The sequence below is a fragment of the Platichthys flesus genome, chromosome 10 (genome assembly GCF_949316205.1).
Source record: "Platichthys flesus chromosome 10, fPlaFle2.1, whole genome shotgun sequence".
In the NCBI taxonomy this organism is placed as follows: Eukaryota; Metazoa; Chordata; class Actinopteri; order Pleuronectiformes; family Pleuronectidae; genus Platichthys; species Platichthys flesus.
In genome coordinates, this window is record NC_084954.1 from 22,836,947 (window position 1) to 22,863,418 (window position 26,472).

The 26,472-nt window shown below is 40.1% G+C and overlaps 1 protein-coding gene across 2 annotated transcripts; it reads right to left on the reverse strand.

Moving 5' to 3' along the window:
- Nucleotides 1–1,082: 1,082 nt before the first annotated feature.
- On the reverse strand, nt 1,083–26,244 carry daam1a (dishevelled associated activator of morphogenesis 1a). Of its 2 annotated transcripts, none has more exons than XM_062397685.1 (26): nt 25,665–26,244; nt 18,288–18,482; nt 18,070–18,159; nt 17,897–17,968; nt 17,490–17,584; nt 17,194–17,413; nt 16,534–16,647; nt 15,916–16,026; nt 14,234–14,337; nt 14,027–14,093; nt 13,482–13,599; nt 13,249–13,387; nt 12,662–12,720; nt 11,489–11,676; nt 11,145–11,399; nt 9,605–9,706; nt 9,340–9,437; nt 7,469–7,553; nt 6,981–7,087; nt 6,405–6,493; nt 6,102–6,270; nt 5,709–5,816; nt 4,988–5,048; nt 4,772–4,906; nt 2,734–2,904; nt 1,083–2,425 (listed from the first exon to the last, which is right to left on the reverse strand). In XM_062397685.1, the coding sequence occupies exons 2-26, from the start codon at nt 18,465–18,467 to the stop codon at nt 2,231–2,233; spliced, it is 3,132 nt and encodes a 1,043-aa protein (XP_062253669.1). In that variant the 5' UTR covers nt 18,468–18,482; nt 25,665–26,244; the 3' UTR covers nt 1,083–2,230. The 2 variants fall into 2 exon arrangements, with proteins under 2 accessions (XP_062253669.1, XP_062253668.1); XM_062397684.1 differs by having other exon boundaries at nt 9,340–9,440.
- Between the last annotated feature and the right edge of the window lie 228 nt (nt 26,245–26,472).

Consider the following 26,472-nt stretch of genomic DNA (forward strand, 5'->3'; position numbering starts at 1 on the left):
GCCAACCTCCACAGGGCAAACGCTTGCTTTTAAACTACATTGTTGTGCCTCAAATGCCAAGTCTGCATTCCGCAGCCTTTTCCTCTCATTCACTTCATCATCCTTATCCTCCCAGGGTAATGTCAATTCTACAAAGTGGACAATGTATTGGACTAGAGTATCAGTTCAGGTCTTAGGGTGGTAGTGACAATATGTGATGGGACTGTAAGCCGCTGGCCCACATCCACTAACAGCTCCAAGTCTCTGGCTTGCTCCAACTGACGTCTCCTGGTCAGTGGAGGAGGCCCTCACTGTCCCTGTCCCCCCTCACAGACAAATGTTTTTTCTTTTTAACTGAGTTTGAGGTTTTGATGGCAAGGCTTTGGTAGCAGTTGTCTTTGTTTCTATTGTTGCTAAAAGGCATTGAGTACCTGGTTGTGTCTCCATGTACATGTGTTCGTTCAGGTTTTGTGGTGAGGGAAGGACCTCATAGGTTGATGATGGTCCAACAGCCTGAAAGATTTGTCGCAGGACTCTGAGAGCGTCCTCTCCATTCTTGTTTTGGTGCATTTAAACTCTTCTACGAGACTTGAGATATGCAGCTCGATGATGCTGTGTCCATACATGCTGATCAGACCTCTCGGGACTCCTAACCACTATAGAGGTTGATCTCCATTCTCTCCATAGGAATGTCAACTACTGTAAGTGACTACATCAGTTGGGCCAATCTAAACAACTCACAAGTGAACAAACACAATAATCGAATATTGCTGTTTGACATAACTTCTCCAAAATCTAACCTGGAGGCCTTTCCTAAGACAGTTATTACTTGTTTTTTCTGCTAAATTGGAAAAATACTTTCTAAAGCTGTTAATATGTTAGCATTTTAAGTGAAAAGTTAAAGATTTCTAAAAATGAGTCTGGTACATCTCACAAAGCCACTTCCCCATGGACATGGATTATGATATATACCAAACTTGAATCGACACAGTGGATTTGATTATTCATTATTGTTATTTTGTTAGTAGTTGTTGCTCTATCCTATTCAATTCTTTCTTTAACATAAAAGAAACAGACAAATAAAAAACACGTCATTATAGGTATATTCTTATTACCACTTTTACTTGACATTGGTGACCACAGCACAACATTTAAACAGACCGAAGAGGCATAATATATATATTTTTTTCAGTGGATAAATGTGTCAAGATCATGGGCTAAGAAATCATGAAAATATATTTTTTGTGCAAGTAGTCACAAGCCTCTCCATCCTCTGAGAGGTTGGCATAGAGGTGCCACATGTTCCCAGATGCTCAACATGTTAACTGTCAGTTTCTACCAAAAAAAGACATTCAATCTTTAAAGGCCACATTCTCCACACAGAAACAGATAAATAAAGGTCCACAACACAGCTGGACACCATTTTACAGCAGCTGGTAATTCACGAGCAGCTTGAGCCTTGTTATAGTGCTGTGATTATTCTTAATAATATCACTTTTCATTTCATCACTTTCCACATATTAAAATATATGAGCACATTAACTGATCATGAAGATGTTCCCTGTTAAATATCCATCTATAAGGAGTCCACACAAAAAGTATTTATTTGAAAAATACTGCAGCAACCTAATGAATACAATTTTTGGATACAATTTCTATATATTTACAGACCGTCATTTAATAAAATTATTAAATATCAAAGTGCTGCAGGAGCCAATCAAATCTTGTTCAAACAAACACTTATGTGCAGGCGCAAGCCAATAAAATTAAGTTAATGCAAATACATTTCCTGCCTGTCATCAACCACCAATGAGTGTGGAAAGAGGGGGTAGATGCAGCTGCTGAACCTGGTGCGTGCTCATCTGGCTGTGTCCACTGTACTTCTATTCAGCATTGTATTGAGCACTGATGGGAAGAAACCCCAAATCCAAATGCTGTGTGTCAACATCAACACACGGCAGATGCACAAAACACATTTATGTAACCCAGCATAAAATGTCATCAGCAACCAATAGTCCTTTTAGCCTCAGCTCTCCATAAAGCATTGGTTACACAATAAAGGGCTGAAGTAAAAAAATCCTTGCAGGCAAAGGTTGTTTCTGCATACTGTATATACTTTATGTATCTGCACAACCTTGAACCATGAAAGTGGATTTAAGATAGTTAACTTCCTGTTCGACCATATTGTTACTGAGACATCCCCGATGGGACAGTCCCAGTGAGCTGCTGTTGTCCGTGAAGTTTCCTGGTACTACTTCAATTTTGCCGCTGGTCTCTCTCGGCTGCCTTCATACGAGTTGAGTTTTCGTTGTTTTCTGCGGTTCATTTTGGACAGATCCTTGTCAAACACCTCCCCAGAGCGCAGGGCCGACACCAAGTCATCAAACTCGCCCTCCTCTTCACTGGCTTTGGCTTTCTTCGCCTTCTGCTCTCGGTCTCGCTTAAGCTAGAGGCAAAGAGAGTGACAGAGATTGTGACAGGGAGAGGATGGATGAGGATTTTTTAACTGTACATTTAGCCATGCATGAATGAGGTGATCAATAGACACAATGGATAGTGGGTAGGTGTTGTCATAGATATCAGCTCTCAAAAGTTACCATTAAAGTTTGTGCAGTTTGCAACATTTTCAAAAGAGTGCACCACCAACAAACAGCTGGTCCAGAGCAGATGTAATAAATTGTCTATGCTTTCAAAAGAACGTTTTCACATCTGCTGACAGCTCATCCCTCTCTTCATCTCTAAATGTCTGCTGACCTGTGCCTCCATGAGTGCCCGTCTCTCCTCCTCCTCCTTGCTTCTGGCCATGTTCAGGTTGTCCTGTTTGGCTTCGGAGAACGCCACAAGGAAAGTGTCGAAGATCCTGAAGAACTCATCCGGTTGCAGGCTGGATGTGTCCTCTCCAAAGTGTCTCAGTGCCTTTCCAAACTACAAGAAGAGACAAAGAGGGAGCACAGTGACAATGAAAAGTGTGTTTGTGATCCCACAGCCCTCATGACAGGGACGTCCCAGTTACACCTGGCGTTTGAATTATCAGACTGGAGCTTGACCACATGACTGTACAGGTGTAATAGACCCAAGGAGGAATTGTGATTTAAATCCTCAGGTTATTGACGAAAGGTGTGGATGGCATGATGACAAGACCAAACGAAAAGAGAGAAAAAAATGCTTCATTCATGGTCACTGTATTTGTCTACTCTTCTTCTATCATTTTTTAAATATATCTCTAGCAGACCTCAGTATGGACACTGGAGACACCTATTTTTTTAGGTTTAAATGTCATCAGGTTAAAATAATCACTTGATACAAACTGGAAATGGAAGGCATCTACCAGCTGATTTGTTTTGGTCTATATGCTGATGTGAAATGAATGCTGCAATGTAATGTGGAGACAAACATAAGTATTTGGACTGGTCACACATACAACAACATCCTGTTCACTTCCAATCTGTATGAGCAAGGAGGCAAATACAGCATCCCCTTCCTCAGCATAGCTACCCTGGAATGCAACATTGGTGAACTTTGATTCACGCTATTCGCTTCACATTTGCGTAGGCCCAATACCATCTTAAAGGAAAATTACAACAATTTGGCTAATGTGCTTATTTGCATAATTCGTTATGATGTTTTGATGAATATTAATCGTATGTCTGTATGTTTATTAAGGGTTAGGCCCAGAATAAAGGGAGAATTCACAGAAGAATGAAAATCACTCATTATATAATCTTTAATAGTAAATATTGAGATTTCTAATTGAACTAGATCTAAATGAGACTGATCTTATTAAAAAAATTAGCTATCTTTTCCCTTCTTTGAAGGGTGGTGACCCGGCACAACTTTAACCAATTAAAGTTATGATTTAATATTAATATTTAAAATATTAATGTTTTTTATTTTATTTTGATAACCAAATTTATTGAGTGCCTAAAGGCACATAATTCTATGGTAACACTTTTTAAGCACTATTGCACAACATTTACAACATTTTTACAATAAATATCCGAGGATAGCACATTAAAACCAGTCCCATATGGGCAAGTGGTTAGGATTCCTGATTTTCACCCAAGCGGCCCAGGTTTGACTCCAGGTATGGGAACTCGCCTTTAGTGATTATACTTCCCCTCTCTGGCTTGGATTGCCACTCACCCTCCTCCAGCCAGTGAACATTTGCACTAGTTTGCAGAGTTATTTTTTCTACTACTGTATTATCCCACCTATCCCACCTATAGTGTATTCATATTTATATATTTATCCTGCTCATAGTGTACTCATTCTTATATCATACCTTACCTCTTAATACTGTTCACATTCCATTTATATTTCTAACTGTACTTCCTATTTATTTACATATTCCACTATGCACAATACTCTGCACTTTTAGTGCCTTTTTTTTTGCACTTCTGGTTAGATGCTTAACTGCATTTCGTTGTATATTTACTTGTACTGTGCAATGACAATAAAGTTGAATCTAATCTAATCTAAAAAAAAGTGCCCCGCAAGTGACCTAGGGCAAGAACTTGTGTGCAGTGTGTAAGTGAACGGGAATGCGGCTCCAGAGGATTTGGCTGCAAAAATCTTTACTCCTTAAAAACTCCAAAAGTGAGTAAATCATGAGTTTTTCCGTGAACTATCCCGATATCAAACTGAAGGTAGAAGAAAACTGGAAGTCTGATCCAAAATTTCACATAGATGTTTAACTATAATTCTGGTTTCTGGTTCTGATGATATTGAAGGATTTTAAAGCACAATGAATCAGACAGTGAATCTGAATGGCAGTTATCTGTTGCCCACTCACCAATTCTTTGGCCTCGGTGAGCAACTCCTCTACCTCGGAGAAGCTGAAGGAGGCCACGGTGATGAACTGACTGACCACAGGGACAAACTTGTCAGCAGGAGAGTGAGAGGATTGAGCCTGCTGGTACTGCAGCTCCTGCAAATGGACCACAGGACATCAGACAGAAGGACAGGACATTATACCAAAATATTCATGCTCTCCACTGAGCTCACTTACCGCCTCTACACTCTTTAGACCAGATCTCAGATTGCCAATGTCCTTCTCCAACTCGGTCATACTGACGGGAGACGGTAAAACAAACACATGCTATTTGTGGTTTTAGGGTGAGTTGCAACTGGAACTACTGGACCAACAGCTGAGTGTAGTTACTTTTATGGAACCCTCCAAAGTCTTGGCCAGGTTATACACTGCATATATATATGACCTTGTACACATGTCTCACAAAACTTATTCAAAGTGCTGAAGCGAGCTTCCTAACTGGTTCTAAAACTCTGGCCATAGTAAAGCTATTTTTGCCTCCCAACCTTCTTTTCCTTTAGGTCCAAGTTTAAACTACGCTCAATAATTTGACAGGCTCTGTCTGGATTATCACACCCTTATATGTCAGAGCTGCTCTCCTCCTATTACTAACTTACTGCTTGAGAATTTCAAACAAGTGTCTGCTATCTGTCACAGAGTCTCGGCTGAAAACAAAAGGTGGCCCAGTGTTTGTTGTCAAGCCTCCAGACTCTGAGGAGACCAACTGAATCCCCAAATATAAAGCACTACTAAATCATAATGCTTTTAAACCTTAGATCATTGGAGTCACATCCCATCACCTTCATGGCCGTGTGCGTGTCTGTGTGTGTTACTTCATTCCCAGCCCGTTGATATAAATTGTGATTTGTGAATATGGGCTACACAAATTCCAGTTGATTGATGATTGATTGATTCCTACTTGACTTTAGCAGCTTCTGGCACATTCTGTAGCTCGTCACCGAAGGTCACCACACCCAGGTACTTCTTCTCCAGTACAGTGATCATGTAGTGGAGCAGAGTGATGTTTCTATGAACAAACAGCACACACATTTGACAATCAATCAACGAACACATCAATTTCTTTACTTCTTTGAAAAAAAATTGTTGAACATGTGTAAAGGCCTTATTTTATCCCAGGAGACATGTTGACTCATAATAGTAGAAAAAAACAATCACTCCATCCACAGGTGTATTTAATATTCAGCCATCTCTCATTATATTGTCGGCACAAGAATGTTTCCTGCTTCCATATGTCAAAATGTCTTCAATGAAAAAAGGCTAATGACGTAGGAAGCCTCGATGAGAACTGTACTTGTCTATGCTTGACTTGGTGTCGGCTAGCTTGTTCAGACTGGAGACTTTAAAGCCGTAGGCATTTCCTCGCTGTCCTTTGTTCATGTAGTTCCCAAAGGCCAGAACCACTTCGAGCAGCTGGTGCAGCCTCCCACTCTGCACCACCTCTCGGGACGCGAGGCACAGAGCTGAAACCACAGAGAGAAGGAGGCAAATGTTAACGACCAGCGCTCAAACCATAACTGCAAATTAGTATCGTATCATTATCTCAGCAGAGGACATAATACAGAGCTTAAAGAGAGAAATGAGAGAGGGAGGGTACCTTTGATTTTAGGCTTGACCTCAGCCACTCGTTCAGCGAACTTCTTCTTGAAGTAGAGAGCCTGCAGTCTCTGTTGGTAGTGGCTGATTCTGGGTGTGGACACAAAACAGACAACAACTATGAATATTTATCCACCAGCAGGAAGAGGTGGAGCCTTATTAAGTGTAACTCAATGGTATATCTGTTTAACGAATGACCCAATAATCAAAATTCCTCTGTGAATGCTGTTCAAACCATTTGTGCAGATTAATCTTTAATGTTTATGTGTTGCGAGGGAACAACATGCCACATGGGACTGCTGGAGGAGAACTAGTTCATATGAAATGTTTGACGTTGTAGGAAATTCGACGGTATTAATCTGTAGATAGGGACGATAACAGCATTTTCTGGACAGGGAGGCTTTTTTTCCCCCAGGGAACTACATTTTCCTCTGGTGAAATTTAACTGTAAGACTGGGAGTTTATTAAACTTGGGGATTTCTGCTTTTAGCATTTCTGATGGTAAGAAACTGCTTCAATAACCAAAATTCCAATGACTGTGTCAAACTGTGATCAGAACATGTTATTTGGTACGTACCTGCTCATGTCATACAGGAAGCGATCTGCTTTGGCCATACGGTCCAGCTCATGCTTGTGTTCTTCTAACAGCTCAATGTCACTCTTCTCAGGAAGAAACTTCAGAAGCTTCAAACACAAAGACACATACAAACAATCGATCAGAAAGCTTTGTCAATCAGTTGGTTGTTAATTATCAGACATATGAGCCTAAATGAGTAGTTTCCATTTTTCCATTAGAGACCTCTCTAAACCGATCCATTATTATCAGTGACGAAGTGTCCTTGGGCAAGATACTGAACACCAAATTTCTCAGCATAGAAAAAAAAGTGCTGTTATATCAACATGTTGGTGTGGAAGAATTTCCAACAGCCAGGCACTCGAATGGATTTACAAATAAAGTAGGAGCCTTGGAGAACAGATGCTCCCCCTACTCTTCACGATGCAATGTTTAGGAATGGGGATGTGTGTCTGCGGGTTGTGTTCCTTTGAATGTGTGCGTTTAAGCACCTGCTCCAGCATGTCTTTAGGTAAATCCTCCTGTTCATCCATGGTCAGGATTGCATGACGGATCTCTTCATTGGTCAACTTTAACCTGTAACACAGATATAGATTGTATTTCAGTTGTGAATTACTTACACGTTTTACATTTACCATGCTGGCTTTGTGTAGAGGCTGACAGAGAGATGTGTTTTTTTTAACACTGTGGAGGAAGTCATTTCTGTTGTTTGTTAAACCTTCCTTAAATCATTAACACCTGGGAAATCCAAGTAAAAAAAATATATCTCGACAGGGATGTAGCAACTGAGTTTATTAAATAAATTGTAATCAGAGGATAAAACAATATTTGAATCAAATATCTTTAATTAACACATACCACACTGATATGGAACCAAAATATTAAGACTACTATGTCGAGGGTCGTTTGTGAAATTGATTTTGGTGACTCCCTGTGGTAATATCAAATATGTATTTACAAAAAGAAAAAAAAGGCAAATTAAACCAAAACTAAATAAAATGTCTGACCGATGTCAGAGAGCAAATAGCAGCAAATAAAAAACGCCTGAAATGTAAATTTAGCTGATTAATTTAAAGTAGTTAAATTCTTTACTGATATTTCAGCTGTTGTATGAACTGTAATATACATATGTGGAAGTTATTATTTTTATTATATATAAATATATATATATATATTATTCTTTCTATACATATAGTAGCAAACTAGATATATGTACCTCTTATTTTTCCCATCCATACTTATATTTTATATTTATTTTTATATGGATCTGTACCGTAACTGTTAAACCCAATTGAACAATCAATTAAGTTCTTCTGATTCTAAAGTCGGATTCTGATATTGACATTGATACACAATTTGTATACAATAACAACAATTTTTTCGTCAACAACAGGAACTTTGATTAATTAATTATAAATCAAGCAGGATATATTGTTTGTTGAGGGTGTGAAACGTCTGTTACTCAAAAGTATAAAAAATAAACTACTGTTATTATAACTTTATAAAAACAATATAACTTCTATGCTAGCATACAAACCATAAACAATATTGTAAATCAGTATTTTACCTTTCAACAGGGAGGATATGTTTTCACCCATGTTTGTTTGTTGATGTATTTGTTGGTTGATTTATTTGTTAGCAGGATTACAAAAAGGTAGGCACAGAACTGATTCCAACAAACCTTGTGGAGGTTGGGGCTTGGGCCTGAGAAGTACTTAATACATTTTAACCAATCCAACATCATGCGTATAGGACTCTTCAGCAGAATGCTGTTCTAGTTCTTAACTCAAATACAATCAAAAACATACAGGGCTCTGTTTTCTGTGTCTGTAAAATGTTCATCCCATAATCAGTGACAAGAACAGCCAATGGTGACACTCCTACTCTATGCTATCAGAACCATTTGATAATTGCTAAAATCAGGTCAAAAACTGGAGACATAGAAGCCTAAACTACAGACTTTCAGGAAGGAATGTCATTGTTGTTTTGAGTTCAATATGGCAGTGGACTGGTGAAGTTGTTGGGTCATGGTCAGTTCCCACCGTGGGCACCAGATGTGAAGTTGCACTGAGGTAAATCATAATCACTGTCATTAACTGGCAGGACATTCTCTGTAAACAGTGAATGAGGTCAATTTAGGTGCTTTTCACATATGGTATTAATATCTGTCCTAACTGATCTGATCCCAAGAGGACAGCTCTAAGTTGAGATGTGAATGCATCCAAGATGAGACGAGATATTAAATCACTCAGACCACATATGGAGATATGACCCAATGCTGGTCATGCCATCATTAGTGGAATAAGCCCATAGGTAGCGATATCCACTTTTCCAGCAGCAACAATTGTGTCCACACACTGACCGTGAGAGCAGAATGATGCAGTTCTGTGCGCGGCGACCATCAATCACTGAGAGCTCTTTGACCTTCTTGGCAATTGTGCGATCATCCTCAGCATCCTTCTGCTATATGAAAAGAATAGTCAGACAGCAACAAAAAACGATACAACACAACCCTGCGATAATTGGGAGCAGGGAAAATATATTCGATAACATATCAATGGATTTATACGTCAAATGCAATGTATGTAATTGTATGTTTCGTGTCCGTGCAGTATTCACTATGTCACCTGTGGTCTTTGGTAAGCTGAGAATGTCCTCTGGAACTCTTCTAGATCCAGTTCTTTGAACACCTTCACATCATCAATCTCTTTCCATATGGTTCCTTCCGTCTTTTTCCAGAAATAAACAATGTTAATAACATCATTTTGATTAGAGGTCCAATTAATAACTTACCCTATAATTTCAACACTGTGACAGGACTCTGACCTCTGTAGAGATTATCTGTGTATTCCACCACTACTACAAACTAATCCAGTTCCTTGCCCACTTCATAGTGGTGTAGTAATATAAAACTTAAGAAAAAAATAGCTTTTGGCTGCTCCTTGATTGTAATGTGATTGCTACTGTCAGTATCAGCTTGTAGATTCTTTAAGGAAGAATGAACATGTCTCACATTACTCGTCGCGATGTTGGAGATTGAAAATAAACACAACAATAAAGGTCCAGTGTGGAAAAGGATGTTTTATAACAATGATTTCAATGTTATGTAATCACTTGTGTTTTTGTTACCCTACAATCAGCTCTTCATATCTACGAAGAGAGCAGGTCCACTTCCACTGAGTCCACTATGTTTTTACACTAACCCGTAATGGACAAACTAAAGTCTGGATCTAGAGAGGGAAGATCCCGGTTAAATGTAACTTGAGGGCCACCGTAGGTTCTCTAACACAGTTGAAAGGGAAGTAAGGGAGATTAAGGTGAGGGACATACATTTTGTTGGTGGTTCGATCCCAATCTCCCCCATTCAACATATTGTCATGTCCTTAAGATACTGAACTACATATTGGCCCTCACTAGTGGGCCGCTAGCGTGTGATTGATATGGTATAGAGAAAGTTCTGCACATAGATGCACTGTATGATTGTGTGTTTGTATAGGTGACTGGCAAAACTGTACTGTAAAGAGCTTTGAGTGGTCATCAAGACTAGAAAAGCTCTATATAAATACAGACCATTAAATCCTACGCACTGAACCTTAAAGGAAGTTAAGGACACAGTTGTCTTCTCCTTGTCTCTAACAAATGAGTAACAAAACCTTTACATGGCAAACCTGATCACTGCTGCTCAGTATGAATGAATGACAATGAATGACAAAATAAATAATTGAATAAATAAATAATAAGCGATCAGTTAAGTACTGTTATACATAATCATTTGTAGGATTTATAAAGTTATTGGGTTAATATAAAGCAGGACACTAACTAATCAACACCTGTCAAGTTTTGCAAAGGAGACCCACAACTTTTAATCAAAACCTGCTCAATGTATAGGAGACACATTTTCTTATTAAGGATATGGCTGAACAAGCTCTTCGCCTCTGAAAAATTCAGATAAACAGTATTTGTTGGTGTAGATGCTGATGCATCTCAAGTTCTGTTACGCTGTCCAGAGAGTCAGGATGTCAGTAGTTGACATGCCCAACATCTGTCATCTAGTTTAGGTAAGAAATTGATACATAAATAGTAATTACTAATTAATGTGGATCATCAGCAGTTGGCTGTAGTTAATAAAGACAGTATCAATAGTGATAGTAATTAGCACCAATAGACCTTAGGCAATTTGTTCCAGTTGAATGATTTCATTGGGTTGGATGGCTGGGGAATATTCTTCTTCGGGGCAGCGTTAAATTGAGCTCCTAGAGGAGGAGGCGGAGGAGGAGGAGGAGGAGCACCTGGGCCCATTCCAAAAGATGGTAGGCCACCTGGAGGAGGAGGAGGTGGAGGAGGAGAGGGGATGGAAGGGGCAACAGCCGCGGGGACTAAACCTCCGGAAGTCACAGGAGGTCCTCCTGGAATGCTGGAGTTCTAAGAAGATAACAAGAGAAAATAAAGCAAACAAGGACAACAAGTTCTGAACAGACAGACGAGCGAGCTCGTTGTGATGGTGAACATACAGAGCTGAGCTGCTGCAGACGAGCAGACAGTCCTGCCACTTGCAGCTTCGCTTGCTTGTGGTCGTTGCCCTCTTGCTCCAGTTTGACCTTCATCTTGTTCACCATCGCCATCATATCTTCTTTCTCCTTTTTCTTGGCCTCACACTCCCTCTCTTTCTTCTCAAAACGCTGCTGTAAGTTCTGCTGGTCTGGATGAAAAAGTGGGTGAGAGAGCTAGAAACTCACAGGAGCTCTCGCTCTACCAACTGGGGTTGAGTTATTGGAGGTATAAGTCTTGAAATACAAAGGCTGGAAGACATTGATTGTGATTTTGGAAATGCTTTGTGTTACCAGCTCGGTCCCGGAGGTATCCAGCTAGTGTAGTCTAGTTTGTTTTGTTAAAGGCAAAGCATTGACTAAGCATTTGCAGGGGCAAGAAAAACATTAAGAACCTCCTGGAATTACAATATAATTGGTTATTAATTGGGACCTGATCTAAATGATTAACTAAGTGATTCACACAAACATTTACGTTATTTGTAACACACCCATCAAATGCTCACAGTGCTTGGACCATTCTTCACACAGAACTGCTGATTCATATTCTAAAATCAATGGTTGTTTTCACATGTGTATGCAGACCCCTTTTAACTCCAATCAAGTGCTGTGAATTCTCCACAGTAAAAAAAAATATTTCAAAAATGCATTACGCAAAAGAAAATAACCTCCATCCAGAGGAGCATTTTAGCTCTGTAGAAAAAAAACTTCAGGCCCACAATGATGTTTTCTGGGAAGCAACAGCTTCTCCATGGTGTCATTCTAGCAACCATGCATTATTGTTTGTGATGGTCAACTCATGAATAGAGAGGTTAACCAGCTCCAATGATTGTGAGTATGTTTATAAACCAAAGTAGTTCTAACATAAACCTCTGCTGGACTCTAGCTTTGTTAAATCTGATTTCATTATCTGTTTGAATGATGTGTAAGAACTATATATGAGTTGTGTATTATTAGTTCAAATAGATTGTATTTTTTCATTCATGTAACTTAGATTAAGCACTGAGTGTTGAAGACAAATTTACATATAAATCTTGCTGCTGCATAATCAGCTGATGAGTCAGGAAAAGCAAAACTTTACAACCAACCAAGTTTGTTCATTTTAATGCTGTACATGCTGTACATGTGTGTATTTACCTTTTCTCATTTTATCTGCTTGTTCTTTCCACTGTTTGACCTCACCCTCCTTGATGAGCCTAAAGACACAAACGAACACAAATGAGAAGTTAGTTTGCGCCTTTCACCACCACCACCACCACACACACAAGTGTGCACACACATGCACGCAAACAAAACGGACGCTTGTCCACTATTCCCCTGGAAACTCATTCTCATGGAGCTACATGTCTTTTCTACCAGGCACAAATTTTCCATTTTGAAGATAGGTGTTGAAAAAGATGTAAGATAATATGTATATATATATATATATATATATATATATATGAATATATATATATATATATATATATATATATACAAATATTTATTTGTATCCTTATTTAACTTATTAAATATTTAATAAGTTAAATAAGGATTATACCAATATTTGTGATTCATTGTATTTTTGAGACAAAATCAAATTTGTGTATCAACGATAAATAACAAATTAAGATGTTTGATTTTATCGTTTTTAGCAACGTCGGCACCCGCCTCTACAGGAAATGTTTTGTTTACCATTAATTAGCTATGTTCATGTCTCAGAGTAAGGATGCCAGCACACTTACATGCGAACAATATTTTTTACATTGAAGTCCTCCAGCGGAGCGACGTCAGGGTTTTCACCTTTGTCCGTCTGCAGAACCAGTTGCTGAACTATCCGGTCCAACAACACCCAGTACTGAAGTGTGGTGGTGTTCTGTTTATCTGCAGACAGACAATGAGACAAGTAAGAGAGAAACTTCTACTAGCATGGATCATTCAGTGAACTGTAGGCGAGCAGGCAGCCAGACAGTCTTACATGGCATCATGAGACAGTGCTGCAGCGCTGACAGGAGGTGAGGGTAAGCTTCAGTGTGGTTCAGATTCTTCTTGATCAGCTCAAACATCTGGCTTGCACTTTTGGTTTCTATATGGACCTGAGACAATGTAGCAGAAGACATTTATTACTGGCTTTATAACATAGTACATATTTGATTTGTATTTTCAAATGACATGTGACATGCTGAAGATGTGCAGCGGGTTCGATTATAAAGGACTGGAAAACACAGCTCCCTAAACTTGCACCAATAAAATGCAGCTTGTATAAATGTTAATTATTATGATTTATTATTATTGTTAGATGTCTTTGGTTTCTATTAATCCCCTAAAGTTGTGGTGTGTACAAAAAACAAAGTTTCTTGGAATGATGTAAAAAATTTGAATTATTAAATGTAAAAAAATTGAAAATATTGAATCTGTTCATCTATAAAAGTTTGAAATTCAGATGGATCTGAAGGATTTGACATAAAGAAAAGTTTGCGTTAGAGCATTTGGAAAGTGTAAAGGTTTTTCTAAATTACTTACAGCATCGAAGCGTTTGGAAATCACAAGCTCATCTTCATTCCTCAACATCTCAAAAAAGTCCAGATGTCTGGAAGACAACAACAAGCTGTGACAACTAAACTCAGAAAGTACATTTCAACTCTGTTAATCTATAAATCAATTCATGTGTTCTGGTGCTTATTTGTTAGTTCCATGGTTGCACCTTGAAGTGCACCTGATGTACGGTACCTGTCTAAGGTGGCGTTTTCATGGGAACGTAGTTTGTCAATAATTGGCTGGATGCCCAACATCAGAAACTCGTAGCGCAAATGGATACGGAACTCAAGACTGGTCTGTGGAACACACACACATGGACACAACATTAACACATATATTATTCATATTCATCTTTGTTGTTGACGTTATATAAAATGAAAATGCAGGATTCTCAAACACCAACAGAAACCATCTGGGAGTAGAATCAGTCCCCGAAAGTTTAAGAGCCAGTCGCCCTGACTATCTTCTTCTAGAGTGATCAGGAACCCTTGATTTTCAACCTTTTTTGAGCCGCGGCACATTTTTTACATTTGCAAGTAAATACATTTGATGTATTAAAAAGCACTATTTAAAATTATTTCAGCCCTTTATTACTCTTATCTTTTAATGAGCACAAATTGAATCAAATTTATGAAAAAATCTTTGATTTAACTAAACTTTATTTAACGGAGACATATTATACCCATTTTATCACAGTTGATATGGTTCCTTGGGGTCTTAATGAAATGTCTGTAACATATTTTGGTCAAAATACCACAAGGATAATTTAAAACAGGACCTTTTAACCCTGTCTAAAACAGAGTGACCTGTTTTGAGTGCCCATATTTACTCCCGTTGTTTACCCGCGCTTCATTGAATTTCTTCACTTTGACATTCAGAGCACTGGGCAGAAATCACATCGCGTCAACACCCACCGTGGGCCTTCGCGATGATTTGTTTTAATTAAACAGTCGGATTCCCCTGGTCCGCACCAGTTCTAAGTCAGCTGCTAGGCGGAGCCCCCCCCCCCCCCCCCCCCGCGCGAACGGAGGGTTCCCCTAGCGGGCGCCGTAGCTGAGTTGATCCGCGAGAAGGGCCGACACGCGTCCAGAGTCGCCGCCGCCGACCGCCATACCCGGTCCCCTCCAACGGCCCGCCTTCCGCACCGGTGGGGGACACCACCCCGTGGACCAAGAGAAAGAAAGCCCCTGCACCACTGACGCCGTGAGGCACCGCGGAAGAGGACCTCCCCCCCTAAAAAAACGTAGAGGCGTGCCGCACGCCAGGTCTCCGGCGGCGTGGAGAGGAGGTCGACGGGGCGACTTCTCCCCCAGCCACGGCACGTGCCCAGCGGTTTAACCACAAATAATACCAATGATATCGGTGAAAGTCAAGTTTATTACCGATGTGCAGATGTCGGTAAACGAGGCGAATATCGGCCGCTACCAATGTTTGGCCGATACTTTGGTGCAACACTAGATATTAGATAATTTCCCACGGCACACCTGACGATCTCTCACGGCACACTAGTGTTCCGCGGCATACTGGTTGAAAATCACTGACTTAACCAACCCTCAGTAGGCTTATCAACATACAGTATGCTACAAGTTCGAGTATAAAGAGACACAACGTTTGAGTTTGTCATCACACACACAATCACTAATACACCAAATTAGCCACTACTAAGTGGCGCCAAAAAATGTCATTTTCACTAAGACAAGTGAACTTCGGGCTTGGCGACACATTCTTGATGGGAAGGTAATAAAGTACATCTCAGGTGTTTTTAAAATACAAACTTTAAAACCTGTCTTATCTTAGGATGCAAATGGAGCGTAGGAATGGCACCCAAAGAAAAAATATAAATAAACAACATACGGAGACAGTTTGTTCATTACCTCTCCTGCTCCCTGACTGAGCACAGCATTGATGAAGGACATAATGGCAGTCTTCAGATTCACTTCATCTCTGTAGCGGCCCGTGGATCTATCCAAGTCTGTCAGCAGGCTCTGCACACAGGACAGAAAAAACTCCGGTTATAGACTTGTAAGTTGTGTTGGTACAGTGAACTTGCTGCTGGTCTTTTGGATGTTTGACACCAGGTGAGCTTCAAAATGATTGTCTTTTCTCTGTTGGTCTGGCTGTAGCTAATCACTTTCTGTCACACACTGTCAGCATGTTAATCTGTCCAACCACTAAGAGGATGATTCCAAATGATGGGACAGACATAAGCGATACAAGCAATACAGAGAGCAAAGTATTAAATATCTGAAAGATACCTAATGGATGTACAAATTTTATCACATTAATTCAACATTTGAATCAATGTTTTTTTTATTATTTGACTTTATTTTGTAACACCCCAATTCAGCATTTTGACTCCTAAAGAAAATCCTTGTCCTGCGTGTTAAGCTATGAGTGGTCATGGCAAGAAATCTGATGAATCGCCTCTATTTCGTCCTTTCAAATCTGCCTTTGCAGAAAATGAAAAGATATCAAACAAAAACAAATCAGACCTGAAAACGTGTTCTCTCTGAGGCAAATTTCTGGTAGTGCAACATAGCTTCTAGCACTTTCTTATGGCCTCCTGGCACCAGGCACACGGCTCCAAGGATCTCTAACACTGCAACCTAAGAAGAGAGAGGAAAGGTCAGTTACACATGAGAAGAAGAAGAAAAGTTTGTCCTTAAAGAAAATCCATCATGAAACCAACATTAGTTGCAATGCACAAACAGGCTGGGGCAGTGCCATCCCTTTGTGCACATTTCATTTCTCGTAGTCATTTTATATGTCAATGTGTTTTTTTTCTATTTCTTGTTCTTATATATGTCATGTGGTTATTTTGTGTCTCTGATTGGTTGTTAAGTTTGTCTTGTAGTAAATTTTCATCTCTGCTTTTGTGTCTTTTTGCTCATTTATGTCATGTTCTGGTTGTCTTACTTGTCTTTGTGGTCATGTTGCAGTTGCCTTGCGACCCTTTGTACTTGTATGATTGATTATCTTGCAAGACATGTTGACCAGATAGGCCCATTCACTGATCCTAATAAATTAGTTCCTAATTTCAAACCAGCATGCACAAACAAAATGACATTCATCAAATCAATCCGCTTCTAAAGATTTTCTACACGATTTTGAGAATAAAGAAAGTCACGGAGTAGGCTATGTAATGTTTGTACCTTGGTCTTGATGTTTTCAGTGGCCAGACTTTGTGCGATGATATTAATGCTCTCGCAGTGACCCAGGACATGAGCTCGACCCTGTGAATTGTTCATCAGAGCTTTGATGCAGCCAATCAGTGAGGTGTGGATGTGAGACTCCGTGGTCTCATAGTCCATTGACTTGAGGAAATTCAGGATACACGACAGGCCGTCCAAGTCAATGAATCGTGTCACAAACCTGGGGGAGATCAGTCAGAGGGAAAGTTGGAGGTAATTCTTTTTCACAGAAACGTGTGTTAGAAGTGGAACAATACCTCATTGGCTGTGTCCTCAGAGCTGTTTTAAGACCATCAACGATCTTAAGTCTTCCCTGCTCATCCTCACCCTCCAGCGCCAGTAGAGACCTCCTCTGGATATGGAGTCAAACAAAATAATTAATTCAGGGCCAATAATGGAGAGTGTTTGGCATACAGAACTTTTGCTCCTTAGTGGGACAAAATTTTAGTACAGTTCATTCATACAGTATATAAAGGTATATAACTATATCTATGAAACCCCCATGTGTAACATTTTGACAGTTTTATATATATTTATATTTTTCAAATTAATATAATCTTCTAATTTTATGAAGAAAATTGGAGATGGAGCAAAAGTATCTGATTTTTTTCTGTGAATGAACTGGTAATAGCAGGATGAAAACAGAATGTCTTGTGTGACTCACGGCAGCCATGGACCTGAGCTGGTCAATATAAAACTCTGGCCAGTTGGTTGCGCCTTTGTTCTCCTCCGCCTCCTGAAAAACAGAAAGACACACAGGCAGATGAGGTCATGATGCATAAACTGTACGCTTTAGGTTGCATAGATAGGTTTTCTGGTGTATTTATAGTTTCTTACCAGTTTCTTGCTACAGTAGATGTTCCATTTCTTCTCTGCTGGTAAAGAAAACATGGCAGCCCTGTGCTCCCCTGTAAGGTCCAGTTCATCCTGGGATAGAAGGACACAATGAGGATACAGAGGGACGATGAGAAGAAAAGCACTTAAATACTTATTGAGGTTTGAAGGCACTTAGACATACTCAAGTGTTGAGCATTCGAAAAACGCCTTGTACTCACCACCAGCTCGGTGAACATTGAGTCCAGCTCCTGAAGAGGGGGCATGGGCAAGGTAGGCTCCATTGAAGCCACAATGTTATCATGGCAGTAGGTGATCTCTGGTTGGTCCCTTCCTTTGAAGCAGCAAGAAAACAGAGAGGACAAACTGCGCCCCTGGGGCTGCTTCACCCGGGATGCCATGGTTATAGCAGGGACCTAAACAGAAGTATTAGCTGGTAAGAATAATCACAGCAGTGAAATGTGTGGTTAGTTATCCAGGTCTTCAAAGGTTGCACAAAGATCCCCTTTGTACCAGCACTGACATGATCAAACACAAGCACATGCACAAAGTAACACATTCAGACACACAAATTCGTTTGGGTGTGATGTATAAGTCATATCTGGAACCACTCCGGCTCAGGTGAATCACGAGGTGTGGCTCAGTGCACTGACAACACCGTCCTGTGTATGGTCATTCAATAAGGAGTGTGATTTATCATTTGGTTTGTTGCACTACAGAAATAGTTTCAGTGAAGTTACAAAACAACTGCATACTCAGGTCCCTATATAGTAATAAAATTTGCTTTTCTTTACATTTCCCAAGTTAGAGTGGTAACACAGTGTACAGTTTGTTAAGTTAACCATAAAGTTTATGTGTGGTTGTTTGTAGTGATACTCTACTCTCAATCATAGACTGTATTTAAAGATTTATGACATGACAGTTACCCAAAAGTGAAGCCAAATCAACCTCATAACCACCTGGTGGCAGGTTGCACTATCGCTCATAAACACCTGCCTCCATGTCAGTGGAATGGACATTGACAAAACTAACGTCAACGTACAAATGAAATATTTTTTTTATCATTAGTTCTTATAAATGTTCATATAAGTGTTCGAATGTAAAATGTTCCCGTTATGTTTGGTTTTAATATGTTTGTTTGATGCGATAAATATGGAGTGAAACACCATGATTGAAAGCTGAGACTGGCTCGTGATTGGCTGAGCATTTGTGTCAGCAGAATGTTGACACTGTAGCCCTGTTCCATCCTAACAACTTCATACACTCTGGCTCCAAATTACATCAAAAGCACAAAATGGCAGAACTTGTTTCCAGGATAATTTAGCTTAATTTTTGTATAATTGGAGGAAGTGGAGATGTGTTGTCCATCTTCATATGCACTCCATCATCTCAAGCCTTTCACATTACAATAAAACAGCAACTACATACTGTAGGAAATATAATTTATGGATAGTTTATGGATAGGACTTTTATTTTCCATTTAAATACACGTAACATATATGTACCGAGACAACACAGGTCCAGTATATCTGCTATTGGTACACAGCTATGGATTGTATCCTAAGCAAGAGACAAACAACCTTTTGTTTTCAAGGTTACACAAATATGTTGGATCTGGTAGAGGCTGGGCTCCTCTTGCTGTGATTATCTGACTGATTACCAGACTGGTGAGGCTGCTCTTCATCATAACAGCCTCACCAGTCTGGTTTCAAGGCAGGAAACTCAACTTAGACTGCCCTCCTTGCTGTCTCAGAGCAACGTAACACTAGTAGAGCTGCCTCTCTCTCCTCTGTCCTTATCCTTCTAGACCTCTCTGTTGCATTTAACACAGTGAACCACCAGATCCTTATTTTCTCCCTTCAGGACCTGGGTGTCTCAGGCTCTGCTCTCTCCCTGCTCTCCGCCTATCTCAAAGACCGCACTTATATGGTAACTTGGAGAGGATCTGTGTCTGAACCTTGTCCTCTCAGTACTAGTGTCCCTCAAGGTTCTGTCCTTGGTCCCCTCCTCTTCTCTCTGTACGCCAACTCTATCGGCTCTGTCATTCACTCACATGGCTTTTCCTACCACAGCTACGCTGATGACACCCAACTAATCCTCTCTTTTCCCCAATCTGAAACACAGGTAGAAGCACAAATCTCTGCAAGACTGACATATCTCAGTGGATGTCTGCACACAACCTGAACGTTAACCTTGACAAGACTGAACTACTTTTCCTTCCAGGAAAAGGCTCTCCCACCCAAAACCTGATTTTTACCTTTGATAACTCCACCCAGACTGCTCTTAACCTGGATGTGACACTCGACAGTCAACTCTCCCTTACTGCCAACATTAATGCAACAACCCGCTCGTGTAGATACATGCTGCACAACATCAGGAGAATTCGTCCCCTTCTCGCTCAGAAGGTGGCGCAGGTTCTGGTCCAGGTTCTGGTCCAGACTCTGGTCATCTCACGCCTAGACTACTGTAACTCCCTCCTGGCTGGTGTACCTGCTAGTGCCATCCGACCTCTGCAGCTCATCCAGAATGCAGCAGCTTGACTGGTCTTTAACCAACCTAAATTCACTCACACTACTCCGCTCCTCAGCTCCCTTCACTGGTGACCAGTGGCTGCTAGCATTGTGTCTGAAAGCAGCTTTTGATTCTTATCTTGCTGGACCTATTGGTAGCCTTGGATACAGTGATCAACAGCATCCTGCTGTCTGTTCTCTCCAATGGACACTTTTTGCAGCACTTTATTTGAATCCTATTCGTATCTTAACCTATTCCTAAATCTATCAGATTTGAACTGATTTTGCTTTAATGACTCATTCAATATTCCTAAATCAGGGATTAGCTCAACTGTCATTAAGTTAAAGTTAATTGGCATCAATGCCAACAGTTCAAACAGGTTAGAACATTTAATGATAAGTAATGCTTTGTTAGAACATCAGGACAAGATTCATTTCGGCAAGGACTAACACATTTGTTGTCCTTTGCACCTGCTGTTTGGTTCAGGCCACACAAGCAAAGACAGCACAAGTAGTCTAGATTGCAATGTGTGTCATTTGTATTTTTCTATTCTGGTAGTACATGCACATTCAACACAAAATAAAGTTGCATTGTCAAATTAACTTGAGGGGGAAAGGTATTCTGTTGAGAATAAAGAGTCAAATCAACAGTGTAAATGTTTTCTCAGGTCTCAAAGTTTCTAGAACCTCCTTGCTCTGACGCAACATAGTTAACAACTGCACCACCATGTGCTTCTCTATCCCGCTTTCATCCCATTCAAACATTTTGGGGTCCTTTATCTTGCCCAACGACACTAAGTCACACAGTCTTGAAGAGCCAGGGATCTAATCATTAGCTGTCTGGGGGCAATCCACTTATCGTCCTCTGCTATAGCCACCACAATGATGAAAAATTTGAAGATGAAGCATCAAACGGATGGATTAATATAATGTAGAACTTCTCTGTAGGGGTCAATGGTGTAACCTAGAAGTGGAAGTTGATGTGATTCCGGCACATGTCCCAGAGATTAAAAGATACTTGACAATCAACCTTGTTGTGAATGATTCAGAAAATGCCACCCAAAGCCTTATCCCTCACTCTTCACTTTGGATGAAGCTACAGCCATCCATTGCTTGGTTTCTAAAGGCCAATGGTTGATGCAACTCAAGAGAAGGCAGTCATTCAGTTTGTACAAAGACTGGTTGACATAACCTCATTAAAAGGAGGTTTTTCAATAATGGCTCCAGAATATATTGTAAAAACTGAGCCTTGCAAGGGATGATGAAATGCTCGGAGTTAATGGTTAATCTGCCGCGAGGAAAGTCATAGTGTACTGTGTTTTGCCTGCAGACACAACAGAAGAAAACAGTAAAGGGCAGTTTTAGGGTAAAGTGTAATCGGAAAATTATCCTTTCAACAACTAAGATCAGAGATGAAAACACAAATCAGATTCAGCATCTGCCTCCACTGGTCGATTATCAGGAAACCAGTTCTACATTTGCCTGCCTAGCTCGTTGAACCCCAGCCCCAGGTCCTTGTCCAGTCCGTCTACCAGCTGTCTTTAATTGTTTGTTTTTTTTACAATAAAAATCTCAAAACTTTTTCTGTTTCTCTTCCCATGTTTGCATTTAGAGGTTTTTGTCCAAACCAAAGTGCCGGACAGATTGACTCACTGACAGCCAGATATATGTCTGGTAGTGTTTGTGCAGACCTTGTTAAACACCAAATTCAAGGAGTTTCCGGGCCCATTGGCCAGGAACTGAAGTAACAAGTTTTACAGAAGCTCACAGATGACAAATATAAAGAGAGGATTGAACATGTAACCTGGTTATGTTTAAAAATGTAATAAAGAATAACCGAAGAATATTAGCTGGACTGGAGCAATGCGTATCCACATTCAGCGCAGGCATATGGATGTTAACCAAGGAGGGAAGGCTATTAGTTCTAGTAGTTTAAATCAGCCAAACTCAACAAATCAATATGACATTGTGACACTGGCTTGGATGCCAACTACATTGTTCTCTGTTTTAGTAGTTTTCTGTGAGTTATCTTACTTAGACAAGTTGACTAGTTTCTGTCTCTACAAATCTCCATTAGTAGATAGGGAAGTTAGCTTTTACATGTACATCCCTGGAACAAACACTGAGGCAGTGTCCTTGCCTCAGTCACCAAAATGTTTGTTTACATAACAGCATGTCAATTGTTGCTGCAGGACTCAAATAATGATCAGCTGTGTGTATGTTGCTTTCAGTGTGGATTGATGACAGAGTTATTGTTCATCCAGATGCCCAGCTAAACCACTCAGCTCAGAGTTTGCAGGGTTTAATCAATTCTTATGGATCCCTGCAGGGCCACTGTGTTTTCTCTTGCCCCTCTTCCACACAGTGGTCAAAGGTCAGTGTCAGCAACAGAACAGCAGTTCCACATCTCTAAGGGACGCGCTGTGTCATGTACCGTTCCTCTCCCTCAGTCATGTTTCCCTGTTTGCTAGGTTGAATTTGTTCCTATTTTTTTTTTAGTCACTCCTCTCACGGTTTCACATTCCTGTGTGTCTGCTGCATGTGGTTTCCCCTATGGTTCATTGGTTTCACCACCTCTGTGTTCCCCTTCCTCTCTGTCATTTTATCTTGAACATCATGTCTAATCGCATTTCTCCTTGCAGTTTTTCGGCCTCTGTCCAACATACACTCCTTGTCGGATTTTATTTTTGGCCTGTTTTACTGACAGCCTGTGTACTGACCAATGTTTGCAAGTAAAGACTGATCTTTTAACCTTCTGTCTCTGAGTAGTGCATTTGAATACTATTATTCTGTGTTTTTCTCACTGTAAACAAAAGTGACACTGGCTCTTGGCCATGTATAGTTTCATTGAGTAAGCCTTATTTATGTTCTGATGATCCTATCCTAATAATCCTAAAACAGCTTGGGCGTGTACTAAAAGGTTATCTGGCTAATCTGTACAAAGCTAACATATCTGCGTTTTCCTACCTTTTTATATCTATTAATATATCCTAGAGTTGTTACTTACAAGCAACATCATCAGATCCACTATTACACAACCAGAATTAATGTCTGATTTACTATGATACGAAGAATTTACACTTAATACTCATGCAGAAAAAAAAGTAATGCAAATGTCAGACAGTTTTTGCTGCCAAAGCTCAACAATTAACAAATGCTAAAGCTCAGTCGCACTGACATGAAAAAAATGTAATGGTGTGTGGGTAATTTTCACATCTATTGGGTGATGGGTTGTTTAGTTGTTCGACAGTTATTATGCAGAGATAGTTTATTTACTGGAAATTTACGCCTTTACAATCTTATTTTATCACTCCAGCTCAGAATACCATGAAGGAAACTGGTGATAACTGGAGATAAATCCCATCCCCACTCTTGTATGTAATTAGAAAATGTAACCCCAATGTTGTGTGGTCCATAATTCAGCCAGATGAAACCAGTGCTCTTTTCCTCTCACCTGTCTGCTCTGCTTTGGATGCAACAACCTTGCATTGCTTTCGCATACAGTCATTGACCTGGTGCTCTAACGCATCTCTTATCAGGTTTGTTTGAACCTGATAAGGTTCAAACAAACACTCATTACAGCCACCCGGGCTATAAGTGACCTGAAAATTACACTCGTTATTTCTGAACAGACGCTTAGATGATTTTCTGAACATGTCGGACTAAATATATGTATACACCCATTGCATGAGCTGCTTAATGGTAATTGTAAATCATTAACCCATGTCCATTTTATGTAATTAGTTTAGTTAACTCCAATTGTGGGCTCCAGGCTGCTGAATACGTTATAAACCTGGGACCACGACACATGAACTATGGGCAGTAGTGGAGAACATTTCCTCGCCTATATGTGATGGACTTAAACTGGATGTAGATGACATGTGCTTGTGTTTCATTCACATGCAAAAGAGTTGTGGCACTTGTAGCAATGAACTTTGTCACCCTTGGCTCTCGTGAAGTGTAACCACACTTTAAAAGTTCCAGCCAGTCAAAAAATCAATGGTCCAAATGTGCTAAAGAGAAATCCATCAAATAATTTAGAACGTTTCAAGACATATTTCAATTTCTCCTTATTTTAATTATTTTAAATGCATTTTTTCTAAATAACCTTTTGCACACAATAACAAGATTGTTCCATCCCATTCTCTCAATGCATAAATCTTGAACACTTTCATTTTGTGGTATGTTATATATATTGGAGACTCTAGGTGTTTCCCAATGGTTAATTTTAATACAGAATTAATATTATTTTAATCATTTCAACTGAAACAGATGATTGGATCAAAGCCACTTATTCTTTGAGGATTGCAAGGCTATAGAACCAATCCCAGGTGACTTTGGGCGAAGGCGGAGTCCACCCTGGATAGGTCACCAGTCCGTCACAGGGCCAACATGAAAACAAACAATAATCCACACTCTCATACACACCTATGGGCAATATAGAGTTCTCCGTTTACCTGGAAGTCGACTGTGGGAGGAAATCGATGAGAACACAAACTCCAGACAGAAGGTGATCGCAACTTTCAAACCCATAACGTTCCCGCCGTGCATTTGAGGCGACAGAGTTGACTACTGCACCAACATGCCCCCAGACGTCTCCATGTGTACATTTGAAATCCAAAGAGTTGTCACAGAGGATTAATCAGGTTTCAGAGACCAGGAAAGCATCAGCATCCGAGGTAACACAGCAGCAACTGTTACTGTAGTCGCAGTTCACTACTTTTAAGGTTAATTTATATTGAATGAGTGTGGTCCCAATAGTAACTGATTCCTACTACAGTGTTGTACAGTGTGCAGTGCATGTAATTGATATACAGAAATTCTGGGGAACATATAAACAGATTACGGTACAATACTTTTCACTGCAATGGCATGTAAAACTGCACGGGCAAAGTACACCTCTGGAAATTTAGATTTACGCTTGTTTGAGAATCCTTCCCAAAGTGAGGATATGGGTTACAGCAGTTTAAAACAGGTGTAGAACAAGTCTTGAAACAATGAACAATTGAATCATTCATGGAGTACAGTTACATACTTATAGTATAGGGGTACTTAATGCCAGATCTTGTTTGTAAAAATAAAAATTACCTTTGATATCCTCTTCTATGTGATCCAGTGAGACAGCATGCTCAGCTTCAGCAAGGTGTGTAGCATCAGTCAGGTGTCACATGAATGTCTGTAGCAGAGATCATTCACTCCGCCATCAGTGCAGCTCGAACTCGAATGTCATTCCAACATTGTAACAGCTGGTTATCAGTAACGACAATCTCTGAATGCGTTTTAAACAACACAAAGAAAGAACGCAACAATGCAGATGATGTTGAGGCGAAGATCCCAACCCTAACCTTTTTTTAAAGACGTTGAATGAGTATGTGGGACTTTCAGCAGAGATACAGTTGAATTCCAAAAGTCCAATCAGTGTCTGAAGGCGTTTTTATAATCCAAAAAAAGTTTGTCAATATAGAAACTAGATAAATACAAAATCCACCAGAGAAAGAAGTGTCACCAAGAGCTGAGTCAAAGAAGGATTTCCTGGGAGTTGGGCAGAAATGTGCAGGTGTCCAAGAAAATCAGAAATCTCCACGTATGTCCACACAGGGCCTGTTCTTCTCTACCTCTCTATTCCTATTCTCAGTATCTGTCAGGCACAGGGAAACTGACAGATCAGCCTGAGTGAGACTATAAAGAATGTGGAGAGTTCAAAACACACACGACCACATTCCTGGTGGAGGCAGTCACGCCCAGACCTCACCCACTACAGTGTGTGTGTGTGTGTGTTTGTGTGTGTGTAAGAGAGAGAGAGAGAGAGAGAGAGAGAGAGAGAGAGAGAGAGAGAGAGAGAGAGAGAGAGAGAGAGAGAGAGAGAGAGAGAGAGAGAGAGAGAGAGAGAGAGAGA

Excerpts from the sequence above, each read along its gene's own strand:
- daam1a (XM_062397684.1), bottom strand. The coding sequence starts at position 18,467 with ATGGCATCCCGGGTGAAGCAGCCCCAGGGGCGCAGTTTGTCCTCTCTG. Across the intron at positions 18,160-18,287 it reads CAATGTTCACCGAGCTGGTG|GATGAACTGGACCTTACAGG; the intron begins GTGAGTACAAGG and ends CTTCTATCCCAG. Across the intron at positions 16,027-16,533 it reads CAGAGAGAACACGTTTTCAG|AGCCTGCTGACAGACTTGGA; the intron begins GTCTGATTTGTT and ends TCCTGTGTGCAG.